This window comes from Gopherus evgoodei, chromosome 6, assembly GCF_007399415.2.
Source record: "Gopherus evgoodei ecotype Sinaloan lineage chromosome 6, rGopEvg1_v1.p, whole genome shotgun sequence".
NCBI lineage: Eukaryota > Metazoa > Chordata > Testudines > Testudinidae > Gopherus > Gopherus evgoodei.
Window position 1 is genome coordinate 66,610,644 of NC_044327.1, and position 25,180 is coordinate 66,635,823.

Below are 25,180 nucleotides of genomic sequence, written 5' to 3' on the forward strand. Positions count from 1 at the left end.
AAATATGGGAGCCTCTCTAGGATGGAGGTATAGATCAAAGGCAATAATACATTTGTCTATTCATGGGACAGAATACAAAAATCAGTGCCAAACAAAACCAGATGTAAAGAGAAACCTTTTGAGGTAAAATTTGAAATATGGTGGGAAGATGGCAAAAATGTGACATGGGAATATCTAAAGCAGGGGTTCTTAAACTCGGGGTTGGGACCCCTCAGGGGGTTGTAAGGTTATTACATGGGGGGTTGCAAGCTGTCAGTCTCCACCCCAAACCCTGCTTTGCCCACAGCATGTATAATGGTGTTAAATATATAAAAATGTGTTTTTAATTTATAAGGGGGTCTCATTGAGAGGCTTGCTGTGTGAAAGGGATCACTGTACAAACGTGTGAGAAGCACTGATCTAAAGCCAAAAGATTTGGAAGAGCAATGGAGATATTTATACATACTAAGGGGCGAAAAGTCACCTAATGCTTAGATTTAGTTATGATGAGAACTGTACCTTTTGGAATCTGGGATTTGATGTAGTCACCCTAGATGTGACTAATGAATAAGAACTGGCTAATACTCACGTGGGATAGAATGACTCTTAAATTATGGGAATATGGTGTGATAAGATTGAGTTGCTTTAGGAAAATTAATCGGGGAATATATTTTTGGGGATATGGTCAGTTTTGTATGTTTATTAATCAGATACCAGTAAACAAGATTGGATGAAGAATCATGGCAGACAAGCACCCATATAGGAGGGAAGAAGTAATTGAAGCCCCAACTCTTGTGGATTAAACAATCTGGTTGGAAGGGGTGCAAGTAAACATAAGTGCACAACATCTGGAGTGTATGCCATATGCCTTGCCTCTATTACAAGCGTGGCAACAACCAGGGGGAGACGGGACTGTATGAAATAAGAGTGGTATAGGGGAATATATCGTAGGTAGTACTGGTGCTGGAGCTGGAGCTTTAAACTCATTTGATATTGAGATGTTACAAGGGAAAACATCAGCTTTAGGTAAGATTTTGTGGGCTATACAGACATGTGACAACATTTTGGTGCATTATTGAAACAAGGAATAAGAAGTGCAGAACTCCAGTTGAAACAAGCCCAAACCTTGAAAATGTCTCTAAGTATAGATCTATTTGGTGTGTCTGAGATTGACAATAAAACTATATGATGTGTACAGATGCAAATTTATGGGATAAAATACAAAGAGAGAATGGTTAATCTCTTAAGTAATGGACGGTGGCCTTTTGAATGGTTTAAAGATCCTCATATATGGAATCAATGAATTACAGGATGGAAGAAATATATGGCGTTCAATTGGGATCAAGCAACTCTGAGGGGAGAGTGAAAAGGCAGAATGCTGTTACACAACACAGGGAAGCAAAGAAAAGCAGCAATGACCTGGGTATTGCTAACAATTTTTAATGGAGAATTATGGCAAATAAAAATAAGTGGGACACACTTGATTCAAGAAGGGGATTATAAATTAGTAGAATTAATGAAATATTGTGAAGAGTGGGGACAATGCAAATGGGTGTGCTCACATCTAACTTGGTCCCTAAAGGAATGTCATTTGAACCATTCAAGCGGACAATGTACTGTGCAATATTTAGCCTCTAATGGCACATGAATGTTTGATTTAGGAAATGGGTGTATTTGTGTGGTAATTACTGAAAAACATGTATTTTACGGAAGTATGATATAAACAGGCCCAATTGAGTCATGTAAATGTAATGTAACAGAGGTTATTATTAATGGAAGTATTTACCGAGGTCCTATATTTTTAGAGAAGGAAATTATTTGGGAACCAAAAGATGTGGACTGGTCCTTTGACTTGGGAATATATTGGGAACAAGGGAAAAAAAATGATGAAAGCAAAAAAACCAAGCACCATGCAAAAGATGTATCTAAGTCTGCTCAGATGGGAAAAATAAACATTTTGATTCACAATGGTCAAATATTAAAATTCGGGAAAGACGGAGAAGAATTGGCAATTTCTCATTGGTATGATGTTTTTAAAGGATGGTCTCCCAGTGTCACAGCGCTTCTAAATTTAATGCTACATCCTATTGTCATATTATTTGTATTAATGATTTCGTTAACCTTTATTATGTTATGTTTATACTGCCAAATAAGAAAATGAAGTTTTGGAGCAAGTGCTATATAAAATTGAATTGCTTGCAAAATTATAAAGTAATACAATAATTAATGGCATTAATCATGTATCAAGAGGGGGGAATGCTGGGATCTCTCTCTCTCTCTATATTGTGATTCACATAGTCATGTAATATATTATAGGTCATTGAGGCCTAGTATGAATGATGCGTGCTTGATATGAATATGTGCGTTGCAAGTTAGCAACCGAAGCAAGAACTTAAGGTCAAGAATTATTAGAACTATTTGTGCAAAAACAATCTTATGTTCCAAGAAAAATACGAAAAATCAGAAAAGGAAACACCACCAGCTGGACTGATAAAAATTGTAAGAATTGGAGGAAATGGCCCACCTATGATATTGGCGGCTTACCCTTTGGAATTGTGTGGGTAAAACATCTAGTAAACCAAGGCAAAGAACCGATGAGGCAACGGAAAGGACTATAAATGGTTGCCTATGATTTCTGCAGATCAGAGAGTTGTTTATTGATCCAGAGTCTTGTGTGACTATAGGTGTGGTTTTCGCCGGCTCCCCGCATCTTATGATCTTATCCTGACAGAACAAATCTCGACTGGCCATCGGGACCATTCTGACCTTTGGACTCTGGTATAGTATGTTTGGGGTGTGAATGTGGAGTAAGGTTTGTTTTGTAATCAGTAAAGAGCATTTAGAGTATTATATACCAACACCATGTCCGGTATCTACTTGCTCCCCGTCCTGTAGGGAGACCACTGTTGTGGGTCTAACAGCTATTGCTTGTCACTCTATTATATTCCAGGTGTTTACAAATGGATTGTTTAATAATTTGTTCCAGTATCTTTCCAGGTATTGAAGTTAGGCTGACCGGTTTATAAGGGCCCAGGACCACTTTATCTTTTAAAAAAGAGAAACAAACCTGTTCTTCATAGGCCACTGCAATCTTCATGTTGATACAAATGGCTAGTAGAAGGGGAAATTGATGTGACTATCATTCAGATTATAGTGGAAAAACTTATCAAAGAGGAAGGTTTGCCAACATTTCCAAAGGTATTAGATTTTGGATTTATCTAATTTTCTCCAAAAGTTCCTACCAAAATAAAAAAAATAAAGGAACAACATTTTGTTATTAACTGAAAGACTAGCAGTGTTGTGAATTGGAAATAACCCATTTAAAATGACAAACAGATTGTTCTTGACACCAGATGCGGTACATACTTTAAGGCACAGTGACACCTATATGGCATGGAGATGCTCTTCACATGCCCGTTCTTATTTGTACCTGTTATGGTTTTGTTCAGAGATCCATTAATTTTGAAAATAAGACATTCCATGTAGAAATAAAATACATTTTCGTAAATGTTGACAGGCATTCCCCTCTTGATCCAGAGAAACAAATTTGAAGAAAATGACTGAAGTTTGCTAACAGCTTAGCAAACAGGAGCTGCTAACAGGGAGTTTTGCAAGGGAGTTCTCCAGGTGAAGGAGGAGCACATACAGCATCTGTGGGGTAAGTGACTGTCTGCAGTGTTTGTGTTTGTGCTTGGGGGTTACTTGCTGTGTGCTGAGCTTGTGTTTGTCAGTCTGTTTGGTTTGTTTGTTTGAAGGATCGTGTGCTGTAGCTGGCAGTTGGAGGTGGAGCTACTAGGAAGGTTTGAAAGCTAGAAGCCTCTGGTAATTGGCTGAGCCTTAACCAGTGGTGCTCAAGGTGTAAGCAAATGTTCTTACATTATGATTCACCATCTATTTCAGAATGAAACCTAACTCTTACAGAAATTGACTCATATGAAAGTCATCTACAGAACACAAAAGGATCTTGAAAAATTGCATAATATTTGGAACACATTCCTAATTGCCACTGAGCCTAAATACTCTAAGTCTATATAAAACTTTGCACTTACATAAGCCACAATTTTCAAAAGTGGCTATTCTAGATGCTCAACTTGAGACACCTTAATGGGTCTTATTTTCAGAGGGTTGGTCCTTAGCACTTTCTGAAAAATCAGACCCCTTGAAAGTGTCTCAAGTTGGGCACCTTGAAACACTAGTCACATTTAAAAAATACAACAGGCAATATTTTCAATCCATAACTCTGAAAGTACTTTACAAATCAAACAGCATATATTTTCACCTAAAAATAAAAGCACACTTTTTAAAATCATGGGATTTAGGTCTTGAATAAGCCCTTAAAGCTAAAATATGAAAAATGTAGAATCTGACATGTTAGGGAGATGTTTGAAAAGTGGGTTTTCACAGAATCTATGTCCTGAGTTTTGACAAGAAGGTTATTTGACTGGGGAGAATTTGAACCAATCATTTCTTTCAGGGTTTGGTTCGATCTTCTGAAAATAAGGAACATATGCTTACATTACCCCTCTCATACATTTAGATTATTGTATTATTATTGTAGATTATTGTTCAGAGTCAGCATGATCCAGTGAACTGAGCCTGAAGCCAAGAATCAGGAAGATCCAAGTGTAAGCCTCTTTTTACCAGACACTCATTGTATAGGCTTTGGGAAGTCACCTATAAACAGACACTCCAGCTGGGGAAGGACAGTGTCCCAATGTAAGTCCTTTTACTCAGAGCTTGCTTTCTTGTCAAAAACAAGATTGCAAAACCAGAGCAAATCAATTCTAAATGCTGGGTAGTAGCCACCAGAGTCTTTTTCAGCTTCAGCCCACTTGGAGGGCACAGGACACATTCTATGGTAGCCTCCTTTGCATCAGCTTCTCTTTTGTTTTTACAACACTACCCTGATCAGCCATGTAACCTGCAGGATTATATGACCTCAGACCATCCACTCGCTTACTTGCAGTTTTAGTTAAAAATCCACAGATAGTGATGCTACGACGCAGTAGGATATGTTTAGAGATAATTCTTTCACAAACCATTCAAAGTTTTTGTCTCCTGTAATAACCTATTAATGTATCACTTCTTCCAGTGAGGAATCACCCTGCTAGGAGAATGGACTCAATGCTCTTTTATCCTGAAAAAGTACTTGCCAAAAGCTTTATTATACATGTTCCTTGTAATGTGCACTGTCTGTGCTATCCCTCAGTAACATAACGAAATAATGTTACTAAAGCTAGGTTGTTGGGTTTTTCTGTTTAAATGGAACATTTTAAAATAGTGCTTCCTGACATCTTCCTTGAAAAGTTAATTTGGGTTTGCTTACACATGAGCCTTGTCACAAACTAAAATCAGCTAGAAAGATAAACAATAGGCAGTGAAAAAAACTGCGTTGAGTTGGTGGGATATGTAGCATGAAGGGATTAGTGTTGAACCTAGTTTTATTTAACATCTTCACTAGTAGTCAGGAAAAGGTAAAAAGCGTATTAAGTTTACTGGTACTACATGGGTAGGTGTCAAGCACTCTCTTAAGAGGAAAATAGATGCAGACAGGTATCTATCGGTCAGATATACAGGAAGAAAGTCAAATCAGATTAAACATGGAAAAATACAAGCGAATATATTCTGGGAAGAATACAAAATACAACTAGGAAGATCATCTTCCCTTCTACCCTCTCCCCCTTAGAATCCATACATCTCTCAGACTGCTACAGCTCTGTATTTTGATCCCAGGAGATTACTTCCAAAGTTAAACCAATAAAAGCTAAGTAGAAAACATTGTCACCACCACTATAGGTACTAGGGTTATTAGAATGCATGGCATAACATCTGCATACAACTTTATTAAGTATATTTTGACATGCAGAGAGGGCCTTTTCAGAACAAGGGATGTCCTCCATTATGAACAAAAATGACAACATTAATTTCATTGGCATGTACTCATCTGTACATTACTCTTGGGAAGTTGGAAAGAGTTCAGAAAAAAACCCTACAGTGAGTAAAGGTCTGGAAAACATGCCCTTATATTAAGAGGCTAAAGAAGCACAATGTATTTTGTTTACACTGGTCTACAATTTTTGAGAAGTCATCTGCTTCAGAGATAAAATGTGATATGTGATGTATTTTGATGTGCTGAATTCAAATATGACAATTAAAACAACTGATTGGCTACTGTTTCTAAGATATTTAAGTTTTTACATTTTATGTCTATGTATATTGTGTAGATAGTAGAGTTTTAATCATAAATTGTAAACTTAGGTCTTTTCATGTGTTTATGGTTGCTTTACATGATAATATTTCACCTGTCCTGTTTATGTAACACTTTAAAAATCAGTAAAAGGGTTATATAAATAAAATTTATTATGAAACAAAAGGTAAAAAACTATTATGTACATAGTTTAGTCCTATTCAGTGTCTACTCAGCGCTTCTTGGCTTGTATCTTGTATTAATTAAATTGAGCATCTCTTGTCACTGTCCAGCAATAGTCTGCAAGCATTGATTGGCTCCATTTGCCCTGATAGCCTGCCAGGAGATTCCACTGCTGTAGTCTGGAACCCAACAGCTCTGCCTTACTCTTGGGTAGTTCCAAATCCCTGACAAGGTCATTCAGTTCACCTTGTGTTATGAGGTGTGGTTCAGAGGAGGAGGATGGGAGAAAATGTAGGTCCTGTGACATTGATGGTTCAGGACCAGAAGTTTCATCCTCTTCCTCTTCCTCGTCTGACTCAAGTGAGAATGATTCTGGTGCATCAGGAACCGGCAGTCCTTCTCCGTGGGGTACTGGGCATATAGCTGATGGAATGTTTGGATAATGCACAGTCCACTTTTTCTTCTTTGACACACCTTTCCCAACTGGAGGCACCATGCAGAAGTAACAATTGCTGGTATGATCTGTTGATTCTTTCCAAATCATTGGCACTGCAAAAGGCATAGATTTCCTTTTCCTGTTCAACCACTGGAGAAGATTTGTTGCAGCATATGTGTTGCAGCATATGTGTGGGGCCCACCTCTTATCCTGATCTCCAATTTTGCAGCCAAAAGAAAGGTGATAGGCTTTCTTAACCATAGTGGTTAGACTGCGCTTTTGTGATGCAAAAGTTACTTCACCACAAACATAACAGAAGTTATCTGCACTGTTCACACAAGGACGAGGCATCTCTGCTCACTTTGGCTCAACAGAAATGTGTCCCTTTGCAAAATCAAACACTCACAAATAAGAGAGCACCACACTGTATGATTTCTAGAGCTGATATAGGGCAATTTGTTCAGCAGAGTGATGGAAGCTTCATTATGATTGCATCATCCATGACTTCTAGGAACAACATGATGCAATTCATATCATGTATGACACAATACCAGCTTCAGATTGTATCATTCATTGTTTTGCCTCAAAAGCAAGTCCTGTCCAAACCCAGTCATAGATTTATTCATAGATCCAGTCAAAGATGTATTTTAGTCATTTCTGGTTTAAATTGAGATCCCTTCCCTTCATAACTCACTTATCCTCCGCCATTCCCAAGTCAAGGGTCGTATATACTGACCCAATAGCATATTTTGAAAACTAGAGCCAATCAACAATTTTAAGCATCATTTTTGTTTTCAGTGACCCAGAATTAGTAAAGTTGGACTACATTTATTTCAGAAACATTTTGGCGGTAGAGCAGTGTTATCAAAGAGAAAGTTAAGAGGTGACTATCACAGTCTATAATTACCTACTAGGGAAAAGATTTCTGCTGGCAGTGGGCTTTTTAAATTTAGTAAACAAAAGCATACCAAGATCCAATAGTTGAAAACTGAAGCTAGCCAGTTTCAGACTAAAAGCAAGGTACACACTCCCAGTGTGGGTTACTGAACTTACCTAAGGATGTGGTGGATTCTGTCACTTGAAGTATTTAAGTCAAGATTAGATATCTTGCTAAAAAGTTATACTTCAGCATAACTAAAAGTTATGGGTATTGATACAGAAATAACTTGGTGATACCCTATGGCCCACATTCCACAGTTCAAGCTCGATGATCATAACTGTCCCTTACTGTTCTTCAAATCCATGAAAGACTTTCTTCACCAGCACCTTGTTAATAACCTTACCCCAAAAGGGGCATGTCATGAACAGATAGTAAGAGTTAATAGAACAGAAGTACTTCATCTCTCTTTTGCCTGGAAAGGGTTAACAAGAGCAGTAAGCCTGGCTCCCACCTGACCAGAGGACCAATCAGGGGACAGGATACTTTCAAATCTTGAGGGAGGGAAGTTTGTGTGTGTGCTGTTAGATTTTGGTTGTAGTTCACTCTAGGGGCTCAGACGGACCAGACGTGCAACCAGGTTTCTCTCCAATCTCTCCGATACAGGCTCTTATAAGCTCAGAATAGTGAGTACTAGGTAAGTAAGGCGAGTTAGGTTATGTTTGTTTTCTTTATTTGCAAATGTGTGTTTGGCTGGAAGGAGTTCAAATTTGTATTTTGCTAAAAGGATTTTAATTTGTACTTGTATACTTAGGCTGGGAGGGTATTCCCAGTGTTTATAGCTAAAAGATCCTGTACCTATTCCATTTTAAATTTACAAAGATAATTTTTACTGTTTTTTCTCTCTTTAATTAAAAACTTTTCTTGTTTAAGAACCTGATTGTTTTTTTATTCTGGTGAGACCCCAGGGGACTGGGTCTGGATCCACTAGGGAATTGGTGGGGAGAAAGGAGGGAAGGGGGAGAGAAAGGTTAATTTTCTCTCTGTGTTAGGATTATTTTCTCTCTCAGGAGAGTCTGGGAGGGGAAGGTGCATTTTCCTCTCTGTTTAAGATTCATGGAATTTGAATCACAGTGATTTTCCAGGATAACCCAGGGAGGGGAAGCCTGGGAGAGGCAACGGTGGGGGAAAGGATTTACTTTCCTTGTGGTAAGATCCAGAGGGTCTGGGTCTTGGGGTTCCCTGGGCAAGGTCTTTGGGGGACCAGAGTGTACCAGGCACTGGAATTCCTGGTTGGTGGCAGCGTTACAGGTTCTAAGCTGGTAATTAAGCTTAGAGGAATTCATGCTGGTATCCCATCTTTTGGACGCTAAGGTTCAGAATGGGGAATTATACCATGACGTGGTGTGCAGTGTGTGGGGTAGATGGATAAGATAAAAACCTCACTGGCTTTTGGATTCTATTTCTGTCCCTGCTAGCTATCTGCAGGCAGACTGAGGTTTGGGTTTAGAAGCAAAAAACAGTAGGATTTTTTTCTCTCTTTTTCCCTGCTTGCTGTGTGTAAAGCAGGCTAGAGGAGATTGTTTTAAAAGCAAAGGTCTGCAAGTTTTTTTGGTCTCTCCCTTCTTAGTACTCTGAAGGCAAAGGCATTAGGGTTTAACAAGGATCTTTGTTAAACAAAGGGACTCCAGTTGTGAGTCACCATACACCAGCAAAACACACTTGCAAATGAATGTTTTTTTTTCTATCTAACTCTGTCAGGAATAGCTAGGTAGGAGTTAAAAGAAAGACACTGTTGCTAAGTAACCCAAAGAAGGCAACAGAAAAGCAGCATTTCAGACAGTAAACACCAGAGGGTGCCCCACCACAAGAAAGCAGAAACCATGACTACCAAGGATATCCTGAAACAGGAACGGGCAAAACTGAACGCAGGGGAACAAATCAAAGAGACAGACCACAAGCGAGACATGGAAAAGAAACTACGAGAACTAAAAATGAAACAAAAAGAGATGGAGCTGAGAGAGAGAGCCTGCCCACAGGAGAGAGCTGGAGATAAGAGAGAGGGAAGAGAGGAAAAAAGAGAGAAAGCATGAACTGGAATTAGCGCAAGCTACGCAGCATGCTCCAGCCAACTCTAACAACCCTTCTCCAGTTATTGTTCCACATCCCAAGAAATTTCCCACCTACAAGGCAGATGATGACACTGAGGCCTTCCTAGAAAATTTTGAAAGGACCTGCCATGGGTACAGCATCTCTGAAGACCAGAACATGATAGAGCTGAGGCCACTGCTCAGTGGACCCTTAGCAGAGGTGGTGGCTGAAATGCCTAAGAAGAACATGAATGATTATAAACTTTTTCAAACCAAGGCCGGAATCAGAATGGGGCTAACACCTGAGCATGCCCATCGGAGGTTCAGAGCCCTAAGGTGGAAACCAGATGTGTCATTCACCCGACATACCTACCACATTGGAAAAAATTATAATGCCTGGATATCAGGAGCCAATGTTAAATCTCTAGACGACATGCACCTCCTAATACAACTGGAACAGTTCTTAGAAGGGGTTCCTGAGGAAATAGAAAGGTACATCCTAGATGGGAAGCCCAAAATGGTAACTGAGGCGAGGGAGATTGGAGCCAGATGGGTGGAAGTGGCCGAAAAGAAAAAAGCTACTATCAAGGGGAGCGAATTATCACCGGGGTCACACTGACAATAAACCCTATACCCGATGGCAACCCAAGACCCCACCTGCAACCCCAGGAAAGCCGCCGACTCCCTATTCTCTCACCTCACCAATCTCCAGTAACCCACCTCGGCCCAGTGACCAGTCAGCTGGACGATGCTTCAAGTGTAATGAACTGGGACATATAAAGGCCAACTGCCCCAGAACCCTAACCAAGTGCAGTTCATTATATCTCCATCACTCCAAAGATTCCCCAGGCCCAGATGCCTCTGAAATACCCTTGGAGCGAAGGGAAATTTTGAGAGTGGGTGGAAAGAAGGTTATTGCGTGGAGAGACACGGGGGCACAAGTGTCAGCTATACACCAATCCTTAGTGGACCCCAAATTCATCAACCCAAAGGCCCAAGTGACAATTTACCCCTTCATGTCACAAGCTGTAGACTTGCCAACAGTTAAACTGCCTGTCCAATACAAAGGCTGGTCAGGAATGTGGACTTTTGCAGTCTACGACAATTATCACATCCCCATGCTACTGGGGGAAGACTTGGCCAACCAGGTAAAGCGAGTGTACCAGGCACTGGAATTCCTGGTTGGTGGCAGCGCTACAGGTTCTAAGCTGGTAATTAAGCTTAGAGGAATTCATGCTGGTATCCCATCTTTTGGACGCTAAGGTTCAGAGTGGGGGTTTATACCATGACAGGGCAGGTTAGAGATAGAGTAGTAGATATACTATAGAAAACAATTCTTCACTGACATAAGAATCATATACTAAGTCTTTTACATGGCATTTGTTTTTAAAGCGATTGAAAGGAAAGTGTTGTGAATAACCAGAATTAATAAAATTACAGCATGAAAAAGATCAGAAAGAGGAGTTTGTAATGGAAAATTGGGAGGAAAATTGGTTGGATTTACCCAACACCCTTCAAATCTCATTTTCTGTTTCAGTTGAAAAGATTGAACAGTTTCTAGGTGCGTTCTCCAATGATGCCATTTCAAGTTATCTATAGATAGGTTTTTAAGGTAATCAGGTCTGAAATTTAAGAACTGCCTCCCACTCACAAAAATTAAGACTAGTTTTATGTCTAAAATTGGAGAAACAGGACTAAAAGCCCAATGAGTAAACAAATAATCTAATAATTGTGATAATTAAAAGCTAAAATGAGTTTTCCCACTCAGCCCCGCACACGTTGAAACTCAAATGGCAGGCATGAACACAAATGGTGACCTTAGAGATGCCAGTGAGAAAGGATTAGGAAGATTTTCTAAGGGTAAAACAGTTTACAGAAATATACATGGAGACCTAACATTTTCTCCCTAAATGAGGAAAAGATGACAAAGGAAATGTCAAGTATTCTGAGAGCAAGTTACATTACATTACAAGTTACATTACAAGGCAGTCGCTGTATAGTTTATAATGTTCTTTCAAATCAATGTGCCAAAAAGAATTACAACAGCTGAGGATTTGGCTCAATGGCAAGAATTGTGGGTCACTCAAGTCACTCAAAGTTGGCAATGAAGGCAAAAATGAGAATTTGACAATGGAATCAGTTCTAAACTATGCATATATTTTGTGAGGGGAAGGTAACCTGTACACTCAGACTACTTCCTGCTTCCTTTGTCCATGTGTGACAAACAATAGACATGTATTTTTTTTGTTAGAATACTTTTCTAGGAGTAAAACCAACCCTTTCTGACTGAGACGAGTCATCACGTGTGTTCTTATCAGCTATGCAAATACAATATTTAGGGCTGGTTGGTGAAAATAATTTAAATGTATAATTATCACAATTATTGGATTAATTTACTTCAATACAGCTTTTGGGTGTTCAGCACCTTTGAAAGTCAGGCTACTTTTATTTAGGTACCTAAATACGAATTTGAGACATTTTTAGTTCTTTATTTTTTAAGATATAATGGCCAGTCTTTGCTGATACACATTTTAAAAAGATGTAAGTAATTCACAAAGACTGGAATGTTTGAGCAGTGTTGCTGTCTTGAGTTTTATTGAGATTTCTCAATTTGTAGAATACTTTTAAAAAAGGAAAATTGAAATATTACAGCACTTTTAAAATACACCTATAAATGGAAAGCCTACAAGACAGAGCTCTGATTTATGTACTACATTTTTGGTATCTCTTTGGTAAATTACTTTTTCCAAATTCTTACATTGTATTTCTCTGTTATCTTATGGCTCCCATTTTACACACTAAACTTGCGGAAAAAACAATATTCAAAAGAAAGGGTCAGGTCCCAAGTTTACTATATTTTCCATTTTAACACTTATGGTCTTAAAATACATAGAAATAAGTTTAACTGTAAGCAAAGCCAAATTATTTTCAAAATATGTCAATTCATAAGTCATTGCAGTTGAGTCAAAGCTGTTCATAGTTCTGCCATGACTACTTTCCATAAATAAAAACTACTGTACATTTTAAGATTGATCAATTAAATACACATCAATTTACTATATTCACACAGATATATACAAAGACATCTACCACAAAAGTTAATTTATAAGAAAGGCAATAACCTTTCATATTGTTTAAAAGTGATTTTCTTTTAACATGCTCATCTGGTTTACTTGTTAAAACATCTCTTTTTAAACATCTTCATGAAATCTATGTTGGAAACCAAGCAGCAAATTAACAATTCAGAACAATCAAAACCTTTTCAAGACTGAAAATCTTGGTTTGGACTTTGGGGGAAGGGAGGAGGAAAAATAAATGTCAGCAGTCATCAAACATTACATATTAATTGTGAAACAGAGTTGAATATTGCCCATCAAATATTTAATCCACCAAACACATTTTTAAGGACTTAAGTGCAAAATCATAAGTGGAGGCTTTCTTAAGTAGACTGCTGCTCTACGGAAGACAAAGGACCCTGAAGACCAAATCTTTGTGTTTGCATCTCTCTCCCAGGCAGTGCAATCTAACAGAGAGTAACTGAAGAAAATAAAGACCAGTTAATCATTTTATGCTTTCAGAGTATTATTTGAACATGGATACTAAAATCATGTCTCATGATTATTCTTTTACGCAAAAATACCTTGGAAAACAAATCTCTCAAATTGTGGTTATGGTTGGAAATTTGACTTTAAAAATGGCACTTTTATATCTATCAGCTAATTATGTGCACATTTACTTTATTCAAGTCATAAATTTTAGCAACTATTTACCCTGTAACACTAATGGACCTGTAGAAGAGAGCTACCTAGTGTATTCTAGTTCACCTTGCACATACCAAGACGACAAAGTTCTTATTACAAAATAATTTGCTATGGGCGATGTACAAAGCATAAAACATTTAGTTTATCTTTCCCCCTAGATGTATGTTGCAGCAGTGAAAGTCTTGTTTGTATCTGTAAACTGAGAAAACAATGTGGAGAAAAAATGTGAAGAACAAGATTTTTTTTTTTTTTTTTAAAGTTACCATTCTGACCTAACCACATTAACAGTAAAGGTTAAAACAGGTTTATGGAAGACCAGTAAATCCTCACATATCTTGCATTAGTTCTGAAACCAAACCCCTTTATTTATCAGAAGAAATTCATTGCCAAAGATGACGACGACTATTTGTCCTTTAGTCATATAGCGTATGTGAACAGTACCATTAGAAATGCCATTTTCCATGTCAGTCTACAGGTAGATGCAAAGGTTATCTATACTGAAATGAGATAACTCATATATATCCTCTATATGAATTTGCCCACTTTAAATTATGATTCTCTTCCACATAATATTTCACATTTCAAGATATTCAAATTCCAGCAATAGTCCTTGTTTTAATTTTATGGAGTACTTCTTAAAAAGGACATTTTGAAATTCAAATTCCAGTTTTCAAAGGAACACTTCAGACTGCAAAAAGAGAAACCACTACTACAGATTCTCATCTTTCAGATTTCATTTTCCTATCCATCTCTTTTTACCATAATTCATTAAGTGACCAGATCACATCCCCAATGCTAATCAACATATGAATGTACTTTTAAGCAACATTTTGAAGCAGCATGGAGTAAATAATTTTAGTGAGCTGTAAAACAGCCACATGCAGTGTATACTGTACAACAACAGCTCCAAACCCTTTATAAAAACCCAGCATTCCTTCTTCCTGCTTTATAGTATTGATGCAGTCTCTCATTCCCTCATACTGAGTATTGATTGGAAGCACTTCATAGCCAAGGTCTGTATTGTCAATTATTGTGCGTGTTCCCTGAATATGAAGGCGGTGTAAAACTGTCTCCAGCGGGTAAATCATGACATCAGCACAAAGGTTGGCAGCAAAGCTAGCTATAAGTTCTGGAAAATAAGCATCCAACATACTCTGCACAGAATTGGAGCTCTCTGTTGGAAGGCTCTGGGAATTCTCCCTTTTTAGGACAAGCAGCACAAACTTCTGGATGATGGAACTGATGATGTAATGAAGAACTCCATGTAGAACAGTGGGAAAGGTCAAGGCCATAAGGGGGAGGAGCCGTTTGCTATGGGGCACTCCCATGCCAATCACTCTGCCAATCCCTTCTTTCACACAGTCCAAAATTCCAGGATTATCTCGAATGATTTCACTCTACAACCAAAATGAAATAGTTAAAATGAATATCTGCCTGGCTTGTCTGGGAAATAGTGTAGACAGACAGTAATCAAAGCAGTATTTTCTCACCTTTCAAGGACAGTTAAATATAAATATAAGTACAGCCATACTAGATCAGACCAAAGGTCCATCTAGCTCAGGATGCTGTCTTTTGACAGTTGCCAAGGCCAGGTGCCCCAGAGAGAATAAATAGAACAGGCAATCATCAAAGCTGCCACCCATTCTCAGCTTCTGGCAAAACAGAGGTGAGGGACACCATCCCTGCCCATCCTGGCTAATAGCCATTGATGGACCTATCCTTCATGAACTTACCTAGTTCTTTTTTGAACCCTGATGTAGTCCTGGCCTTCACAACATCCTCTGGCAAATAGTTCCATAGGTTAACTGTGCATTTTGTGAAGAAATACTTCCTTTTGTTTGTTTTAAACCTGCTGCCTATTAATTTCATTTGGTGATCCCTAGTTCTTGTGTTATGAGAAGAAGTAAACAACACTTATTTACTTTCTCCACACAAGCCATGATTTTATAGACCTCTATCATATCCCCCCTTAGTCATCTCTTTTCCAAGCTGACAAGCCCTGGTTTTACTCATCTCTCCTCATATGGCAACCATTCCATACCCCTAATTATTTTTGTTGCCCTTTTCTGAACCGTTTCCAATTCCTTTTTTTTTTTTTTTTTTTTTTTTTTTTTTTTTGAGATGGGCGACCACATCTGCATGCAGTATTCAAGATGTGGGTGTACCATGGATTTATACAGAGCAGTGGTTCCCAAACGGGGGTTTGTGAAATGTTACAGAGGGTTCTCGGGAAAAAAAAATCCCTAATGGCGGACAGAGTTGTCCCTAAGGACTCCAGGGCCAGCAGCCCGGAGTCCCTGGACTTCCAAGAGCTAAGCAGATCAAAGCAAGCATATCGATCACACTGAGATTTAAACTTCAAGACTCCTTATAAGAAATGCAGAGGGAGGCAGATATTTTTTGCTGTTTCTAAAATTAAACAGGCAGCTAGTGTTGTTCTTAAAATTATTATGAAGAACAAGTTTAAGTTTTGTTTTAATGAGCGTTGTTTGCCTAGACTGTTCAAGACTGAATGCTTGTGTAGGAGGAACTCTTGAGTTGGCTTCTTAAATCCCTTCATGCTGTTTCACCTCTGATAATCCCTGATGAAACCTACGAGCCTTGTATTATAACAGGCTTATTCAAAGTGATACAAGTGACGAAAGTGAGATCTTGGAAGAGCGTTGCTGTTTTCATAATGTAATAAAAATACTGTAATGATAAATAATAATAAAACATAGTGTGTAATCAGCATATCCTAAAAACCAATTTTATATTTCCAAGATCACTGCTTTTCTAATTTATACTCACGTAAAGGAGAAAGTCCCTGGAAATATTCATTTTCAGGAGGGGGTTTGTGAGACTTGACATTTTAGTGAAAGGGGTTCACAAGCTATTAAAGTTTGGGAACCACTGATATAGAGGCAATAGGATATTTTCAGTTTTATTATCTATCCCTTTCTTAATGATTCCCAACATTCTGTTTGCTTTTTTGACTGCCGCTGCACATTGGGTGGAGTGGTTACTATACTTGCACATACATAATGATACTATAACACTGATTTATTGAATTGGATCAAATCTGCATATTACAGAATGTAAACTATTTTTTACATAAAAATCTTAATATCAATTTACAATTACCTGTTTTGTTTCTAAGTACCTTAATCCACCAAAACTAAGTATGTACAGTAGTCAGTGTATTCAGAAAGTGTTATTTCATAGCACAGAATCCTGGAAACAATTTTACTGTATGAAAACAAGGATATTCTATTTAAAAACCTGAAGGACAAATGCAAATTATTTGGAATTGCTTTACTTTTAAGATAAAATGTGAGTCTTTGCTATGTCATCTATTTTAAATTTGTATTAGTTAAAAGTGAAGAGCAAATCCAGACATAACCTTAACTACAAAAATTCAGATAAGTGAGTCTAAAGATTTAGTAGGGGTTATGGTAAGTTAACAGACTTACAACTATGTATGTTGTAATAATTATGGTGGTGTCTTTCATTCAATTCTTGATGCTAAAATAGTGCTCTCTTCACCCATGCTGCCATCCATAAAAAAATCACAAGGATCATCTTAAGTTATTATTTTCATATTTATTTATTCATATTTTTTCAAATCATCCTATTATATCCCTAGATAGTTCTGATAAGCCAAAAGTACTGGCTTCCTTTCTGATTACATGCAGTACTTTATACTATACTGAGTCCAATCTTGGAACCTTTATAACTTCAGTGGGAGTTAAGCATGAATAAGTCTTATATGAATGGGGCCATGTACTTGTGGACAGGCAGCACATTAAGATTTACAAACTTTTTTCTGTAAATCTCAGTATACTGCCTACCCACCGGAAAATTAAAAACAAAGGGGAGGTTGCATAGGTGAGTATACCTGTATGCCAGAATACTTTTAGGGTAGTTTGTCAAATGTAGTCCACCAACCTTGATGTGTTGGATTTAGCATTAAGTATACTATAATATAGGTTTTTAAAATTAAATAATTTTAATGGCTCTTTTACGTATGATCTTTCAATAAACAGCACAATACAGATTTTGGTACATTTTCTTTTATCTTCCTATCCTTCTCAAATGTAAAATCATGTTATCCTGCTGCACACAAATCACTGAGGTTTATTAAAATCATCTTTTGGTATATTGATTTTCTTACCCCAGACATACACTTTGTGTGCACAATAGTGACAAATAATCCAAGGTATGCAGAGTTTTATTTTGGCAACATTTTGAAAGCTGAAACATATAAGATCAAGAAATAGCTTAAGGGCTAAATTAATTGCAAAACACAATGCTGACATAAAATAGACATTTATAAGGCCTTATAGCTTGCCTATGAGTCAGACTCTCCCATAGTGCTTCACAATTATGCTGAGGAGGAAAAATACCAACTTGTTTTCTCTGATAATTCTACAAGAATTAAAAAAAATATTTTTAGCGATCTACTAACCACAAGTACCAGTTGCTTGAGCTAGCAAAATATGATGTAAGGAACACCGAAAAGACGTAAGGAAATAACAGATGTCTGATTAGGAGGTTCGGAATTTATAAAATATAAGGAAAACATTAAAAATAAGATATTTCTCTATATGAAAAAGGAAGTAATGAGAATGAAACTGTAAATAATTCTAGTATAAGCGTATCAGCTTTTAAGAAAACAACGTAACCAGACAATATACAAATCAAACTGTCAAGGGCTGCAGGAGTGGTTTCATAGATCTGGGTAAAGAATATATTTGTTATGAACTAATATAATCTCACTCAAGATGAGTTATCGGAGTTTCATTACTGAGTAAATTCAAACCTGTGAAAATACAAATTTATTAATTATTAGTGACACCTAATTAACAAACTTAGAAGTCTGCATTTAAAACAGATTATTGGTTTACAGGCCGTTGTGATCTAGATAATCTAGAAGAGGTAATATTTAAAATACATGAAAAAACTTGTATGACTCAATATGGTACTATACCTGCCTGCTGCACTTTTCCAAAAATATGCAAAAAGAAAAATTTTAAAAATTTTAAATTGAATATTTTCTACAGGAGGTAGAGGTAGTATGTAAGTAAGCACTACCAAGTAGTTCTGATACTAAATTTAAAAAAAAACCATAGAACACACATGCACAATTTGAAAATTATATGTTTTGAAAAATGTAAAAACCATGTCTTCCTTTATTTGTAAAGCAAGGAAAACAGAATACTAAAATGAAAAGTATCTGCTATAATAGCAAGATAAGCACAATGGAGACATCTAGCATAAATAAACTACAAAAGTAAATTTCATGTTATCAGCAAAGGCTTTGTTTTAATAAATAGTTGAAACAGCTTCCTCTTACAATGGAAATTTTACATTTCTTAAAAGGAATTGTAGACACTTCATATAAAAAGAATCTAAACATTGTTCATTTTTAAGGCTATGATTTAGTCACAGAGGTCGTAGAAGTTACGGAAGCTCCTAGTCACTATGCAGCTGCCCTGCTGCAGGCACTGTGGGCACCCACAGATCCCCATTTTGTCACAGATTTTTAGTAAAAGTCAGAGAAAGGTCACAGATTCTGTGAATTTTTCTTTATTGCCTGTGACCTGTCCATGACTTTTACTAAAAATACCAGTGACAAAATCTTAGCTTTCTTCATTTCATCATGCAAAATTGACTCTGGTGCTTCAAAACTACAGACTCAATTTTATATGTTAAGTGTGCCACCATGTGGTTTAAGGTGAAAAAGACTAAAAAGTGTCAAGATGACAAGAAATTTCTCCAGCTCATAGATTATCCATCTTTAAGACAGGCAAGTACAGCCATTTTACATGCAGAACTATAGTGACAACAACAGGTGAGCAGCATGATTCTTGCAAGAATGCTTGCTATGTAAAAAAACAAATACTCAAAAGCTAGTATTAAAAGTTATCAGTAGCAAGATATATAACCTTAAACACTTAACAATTCTCAGCTGCCACCAATGCACCTCTTATACCAGAGGGGAGCTCATGTTAATGTTTTTTTTTCCAGGACACATCCCAACTCTTCCTGATTCAGAGTAAAAAACTGAAAAGTTCATTAGCGTTTCAGTGTTACTACTCATAGGAAAACTGGCTTACATTAATGTTTCCAGTAACCAGGGCAGACATTTTAACATATTGTGTGTTAAGGGACTATGCTCTGAGATACTCAGACATGCACAGTTAAATAGGCTGAGTATCATCAATAAACTTGCAGATAGACACTCGATCCCAACTCCTGACAAACACCCCACTGAAATAAATTAAAGGCAATCCATATCAGAGAATTAATTATCCTTTAAAACTACAACAATACACAATGTGCCTACAATGGTTTCAGTTCATGATGTGCAAGTTTCACCCTTCCTTGTGATGCTCACTGAAACCCCCCCCCCCCCCAATGACAAGAGTTTTAATGATGAAAGGCGCTGGTGTAGACAGTGCTTTGTTAGTGGGAGATGATCTCCTGGTAACAAAGGTACCGCCCCTAGTTGTCATCAGGAGAGCTCTCTCCTGGCAACAAAGAGCATCTACACTGTGCACCTTACAATGGTGCGCCTGTTGTGTCACAGCTGCACCGTTGTAAGGTAAGCCATGTAGACATGGCCCAAGATAGGATTCATATGTGACACAGAGGTATCCCACACTGTCACAGCCATCTCTTTGGAACCCATCCATGCCAGTCCCAAATTAACCAGTGGAACTGAAAGCATGAGTATTCCACCAGGAACTGACATCACTGCCTTTACAACGTTCTCTAGCTCAAGGGGAGAAAAACAAGAGCTGGGAGTTAAAACTACTTCTCCTACGTGGCAGAGCATCAATTGTTCTTGTGCAAAGGAATCGCTGAGATGCCTGTCCATCTTAAACATATGAAAAATATATTGAAGTATTAAATATAGGGTGCCTTTATAATACAAACTATAGTTAAGATTAGAATGTAAATTAGAACCTAATCTCCCTTTTGCTGTTGCTCATAAAATAAAATTGCTTAGACTGAAATTTCCTATGCCTGATTTTAAAACTTAGACACAAACTTAAGTTGAGAAAAATCTGAGCAGCCATATAAATTATGAAAGCATAAAAAAATTCTCAAAGTTCTGATAATATATTTTGTGCTTGACATTTTAAACTAAAAACTTCACGCTTGGTTGGTTACATTGATCTTACTGTGATTTATATTTCGAACCAAGTTTAAAGAAAATTGTTAAAGATTATCAAATGTTGCCAAACTGTGGCTTTGGTGTACTTTAAGTACGGCAGAGTTTCAAAGACGATGACCTTGCACTCCAAACTGTTTTGTCCCAGTGCCCAGGATTTCAGTTGTGGGAAGCAAGAAAGCAGGTGAACGTAAATGCTACGATGTGGCTGCAGGAGGAGGTGTCGTCTTGGAAACAGTCATGTCCTTTTAGGCCTTTACGTGCTTTACAGAGAATCATTTATGCTTTGATTTATACCAGGAAGGGACAAGCCAGTGCACAAGAACTTGCTGCCAGGTATTGTATGCTTACAATGGCCTGCCCTGCTATAAGACAGTACCAGTATATGGCACTAGCTAAAGCTTTCAAATGGCCTTCAAGGACAGATCCAAGTAAACACATTACAATAATCCAGACTGAGAGTGACAAAGACGTAAATAACTACGCTGAAGTTCATATCTGAATGGGACAACTGGAGGCTAGATCAGAGGTGGGCAAACTACAGCCCGCAGGCTACATCCGGCCTTCAGGACTCTCCTGCCCAGCCCCTGAGCTCCTGTCCTGGGAGGTTGGCTCCCGGCCCTCCTGCTGTTCCCCTTCCCCCACAGCCTCAGCTCGATGCGCCATCAGAGCAAGGCTCTGGGTGGTGGGGCTCTTGCAGAGCCGTGGCCTGTCCTGGCGCTCTAGGCAGTGCAGTTGCAGTGCCGCCAGCCACCGGTACTCCAGGCAGCGCGGTAAGGGGGCAGGGAGGGTGGGTTGGTAGAGGGCAGGGGAGTTCAGGGTGGTGGTCAGGGGGTAGCAAGTGGATGGGGGAGTGGTTAGAGGGCAGGGAACAGTGGAGTTGAATAGGGGCAGGTTGGATTGGGCAGCAGGGGAGGGGGGTGTCAGGGTTTCCAGAGGCGGTCAGGGGACAGAGAAGGGTGGATGGGGCCGGGGTCTCTGGGGGGCGATCAGGGAATGGGGTTGGGGGGTTGGATGGGGCAGGAGGAGTCCCAGGGGGGTCATCGGGGGATGAAAAATGGGGGGCGGGGCGGATAGGGGGTGGGGGCAGGGCCATGCCTGGCTGTTTGTGGAGGCACAGCCTTCCCTAATTGGCCTTCCATACAGTTTCAGAAACCCGATGTGGCCCTCAGGCCCAAAAGTTTGCCGGCGCCTGGCCTAGATTAATATATTCCTGAGTCACCGCTGTCATCTGGGAGTCCAAGAGCACCAATGGATCTACAAAGGCCAAAACTGAGTAATTGTAAGACTGACTCTGCAAAACACTTCCCCCCCCTTGGTCTGTTCTAATTTTTATCTTCCTAGCGCACTGTGAGGCTCATTAATTTTGATTGAGGGCAGGTATTTTAAGAGATGTCTGGTGGCTGGGAAAGTGTTAGCTCAGTAATTTAAAATTTGTGAATTGGGCTTGCTGGGCAAATCACACTTGCATTTGTAATGGTTTTTTTTCTTTGTTTTTTGTTTGTTTTTTAAGTTTACTAGCACCTAGGCCCACTGGAGAGGTTTTTTAAGGAACTTGAAGAAAAGTGCCTCCGAAGAGCAGTCCTGAAATTGGGTAAGATGATAGCCTAGAAGAAGGATCCTTGGAACTCCCTACACCTCTAGAGGGAAGAGGGTTGGGGAAACAGCCGAAGAGGCTGGAGTTCACATTCTGCACTGAATAACTTAAGATGACTTCAGGGGAGAACCACTTTTGCCCAGACAGAGAGATGGAACTGCCCAGCTAAGAGGTGGGGAAAAAGGTTGTGTGTTAATTTATGTTGTGTCAGCCCTGAGAAGGTGGTTTTGTTGCCTATTCTGGCCTCACTGGTGTCTTTTGGGAGTGGGCATTGCAGAAAGAGACTGCCCCTTGATATAGAGTAAAGGTTATTAGCATTTCAAGAAGCACAATTAGTAATCAGATTGGATTCCTATCTGCTTCTCTGAAACAGTAAGTCTCAGAGGAACTTAAAAATTTTTTTTTGGTAAATACTAGGTAAAAAAAAGGTAGACTGAGCTCGCAGAGATCTATTAATGATATGCAGGCCAATACCCCACATCTTGGTAAGTACTTTGTCTAGTATGTCAATGAATGAAGCTGAATGGTTTTTTTTAAACTAAATATATGACTAGTGTTTAGAAAAAGGTAAATAGAGCTAAAAAGGAAGACCAGAACTTCAGTAGCACTGTACAGAAACTCCTAGTAATGTAAATCAAAATCCACTGAGGGGAAAAAAAAAAAAAAAAAAAAAAGTCAAATACTGAGTTCTCTATATAAATTCTTATTTGTAAACAGAAGAACAGCATATCTTTTTATATGTAATAGACATATAGATGGTAAATTACCTGCACAGTTTCAACCAGGCTTGCTGAATAAAAAGGCATTGCTACCACATAGGTTAGGCTGCAGGAATTAATAAAAAGGTTAATATTTTGTTTATGAATTATATTACTAAAATATCAATATTCTCAGACATAGGATATATTGAGTCATTGAAATCCTCATATTTATACAATTATGAAGCCATGCCCAAGGGAAACTAGTTACATGATATAAAACTATAGTTGAATTTCTACTTCAATTTTAAGCAAGTCAAAATAAAGTTCAATCAGAAGTTCTGCAAGTAATCAAATTCTTAATATACAATTTTAGCTTTATGTGGCCAATTCAGAAGTTAACAAGTGGTACAGAAATCAAAATTGAATCACTAGTTTCTGATCCCTTAAATCAGTGGGGCTCTATGTGGGTGAACACAACTGAGCACACAGAACTACTTGCAGAATCAGAAACTAAATAGATTGTATTATATAATTAAGGTAATTATGAAATTGTATTTTTGAAGGGCCACAAATAACCATAAGCCACAGATCAGATTAGGAACTTTAAAAAGGAATAATTAAATTCCTGCAGTGTTCTGTGTGTGTTTCTTACAGTACACCTACACTGCACACAACTTTCAGTGGCATGTATAGTACATACACTATATGCCCTCCTCCCTAACAGTCATAAATAGTGTTGTATAAGGTGAGGCACTGCTTGTGAGAGCAGAGTAAGGACATGCCTGAACCCTGTGGATATGTACCTGGGTATATACCCTACTCATCCAAGCAGCACCTCCCTGTCCTGCTGCTTCCATCATAGCGAAAGACTCTGGCTGCAGGGACAAGCTCCAGCAGCTCCCCACACCAGAGCTTTTCACTGGTACGCAGCAATACTCAGCAGTATGAATACAGACTGCTTTTTAATGTTGCATGTAGCTACACACACCCTACAAGCCACTCCCAGTGGTGTGCAGTGAAGATGTAGCCTTACACTGTTTATTAGGGACCATCCATACACAATTTGAATTTCTCATTTGCAGCTAAGAACATCTTTTCAAAATCCACAAAACTATCATCATCCTGGCAAATTTCAAAGGGACACAGCCTCCTTGCAGACTGAATGCCACCTGGATTGATCTCTACCTAGGTCCTTAAGGTAGTTTAGCTGAATATTCAGTTTACGTACATCATTGGTGATCTTATTACACCACTGAAACTTTTGGCAACCACATGCTTGCTGGCTCTGTAGTGGCATTCTTTGGTCTTCTATCTTAAGAAGATGTGTTTATATGTACACATCTTATCATAAGAGTATTCTCAAACTTTAGCAAGAGCCATACTTACCTTTTCAGGAGAAGGTGTCCTCCTATTTGTCTCAGGCTCCATTTATGTGAAAGTTCCCTAAAAGTTAAAGCAGAATTTACCTGTAAAATCCAAAGACAGAAAACCCCAAGCATTTATTTCACCACTCTCACAGTATTTTAAAACATCAGTTTGCTAATTAGGGTCTACGCATGTCCTCCACAACAGCTAATGGAAAGATCATGCTTAGCTTGTATAAATTATATATTTTTATAGAATCATAGACTTTAAGGTCAGAAGGGACCATTATGATCATCTAGTCTGACCTCCTGCACAATACAGGTCACAGAATCTCACTCACCCACTTCTGTATCAAACCTGTGTCTGAACCATTGAAGTCCTCAAATCATGGTTTAAAGACTTCAAGGTGCAGAGAATCTTCCAGCAAGTGACCCAGGCCCCACGCTGCAGAGGAAGGCAAAACCCCCCCAGGGCTTCTGCCAATCTGCCCTGGAGGAAAATTCCTTCCCGACTCCAAATAAACCCTGAGCATGTGGACAAGACTCACCAGCCAGACACCCAGGAAAGAATTCTCTGTAGTAACTCAGATCCCACCCTATCTAACATCCCATCACAAGCCATTGGGCATATTTACCACTAGTAGTCAAAGACGAATTAATTGCCCAAAATTAGGCTATCCCGTTATACCATCCCATCCATAAACTTGTCAATGTTGATTTACAGCTAAATTGAATCTTTATACTAGATTTGGTACATCATTTTGCTACCTAGAGTGGTACATTATAACTATACAAATTTATTTAAGCAATTATATAGTTTAATTTCAGATTCTTATTAATTTGTAT

At 38.4% G+C, this 25,180-nt stretch overlaps 1 protein-coding gene across 1 annotated transcript in view; it reads right to left on the reverse strand.

Annotated features, from left to right (window-relative positions):
* Positions 1-13,306: 13,306 nt before the first annotated feature.
* The window catches only part of SLC25A46 (solute carrier family 25 member 46), a 29,148-nt gene continuing 17,274 nt past the window's right edge, over positions 13,307-25,180 (reverse strand). Inside the window, exons 6-8 of the mRNA XM_030566464.1 lie at positions 24,357-24,413; positions 23,037-23,094; positions 13,307-14,910 (exon numbers count right to left, since the gene is read on the reverse strand). Coding sequence (XP_030422324.1) covers positions 14,332-14,910; positions 23,037-23,094; positions 24,357-24,413 — 694 coding nt within the window. The 3' untranslated portion in view covers positions 13,307-14,331. The remainder of the gene's footprint in view (positions 14,911-23,036; positions 23,095-24,356; positions 24,414-25,180) is intronic.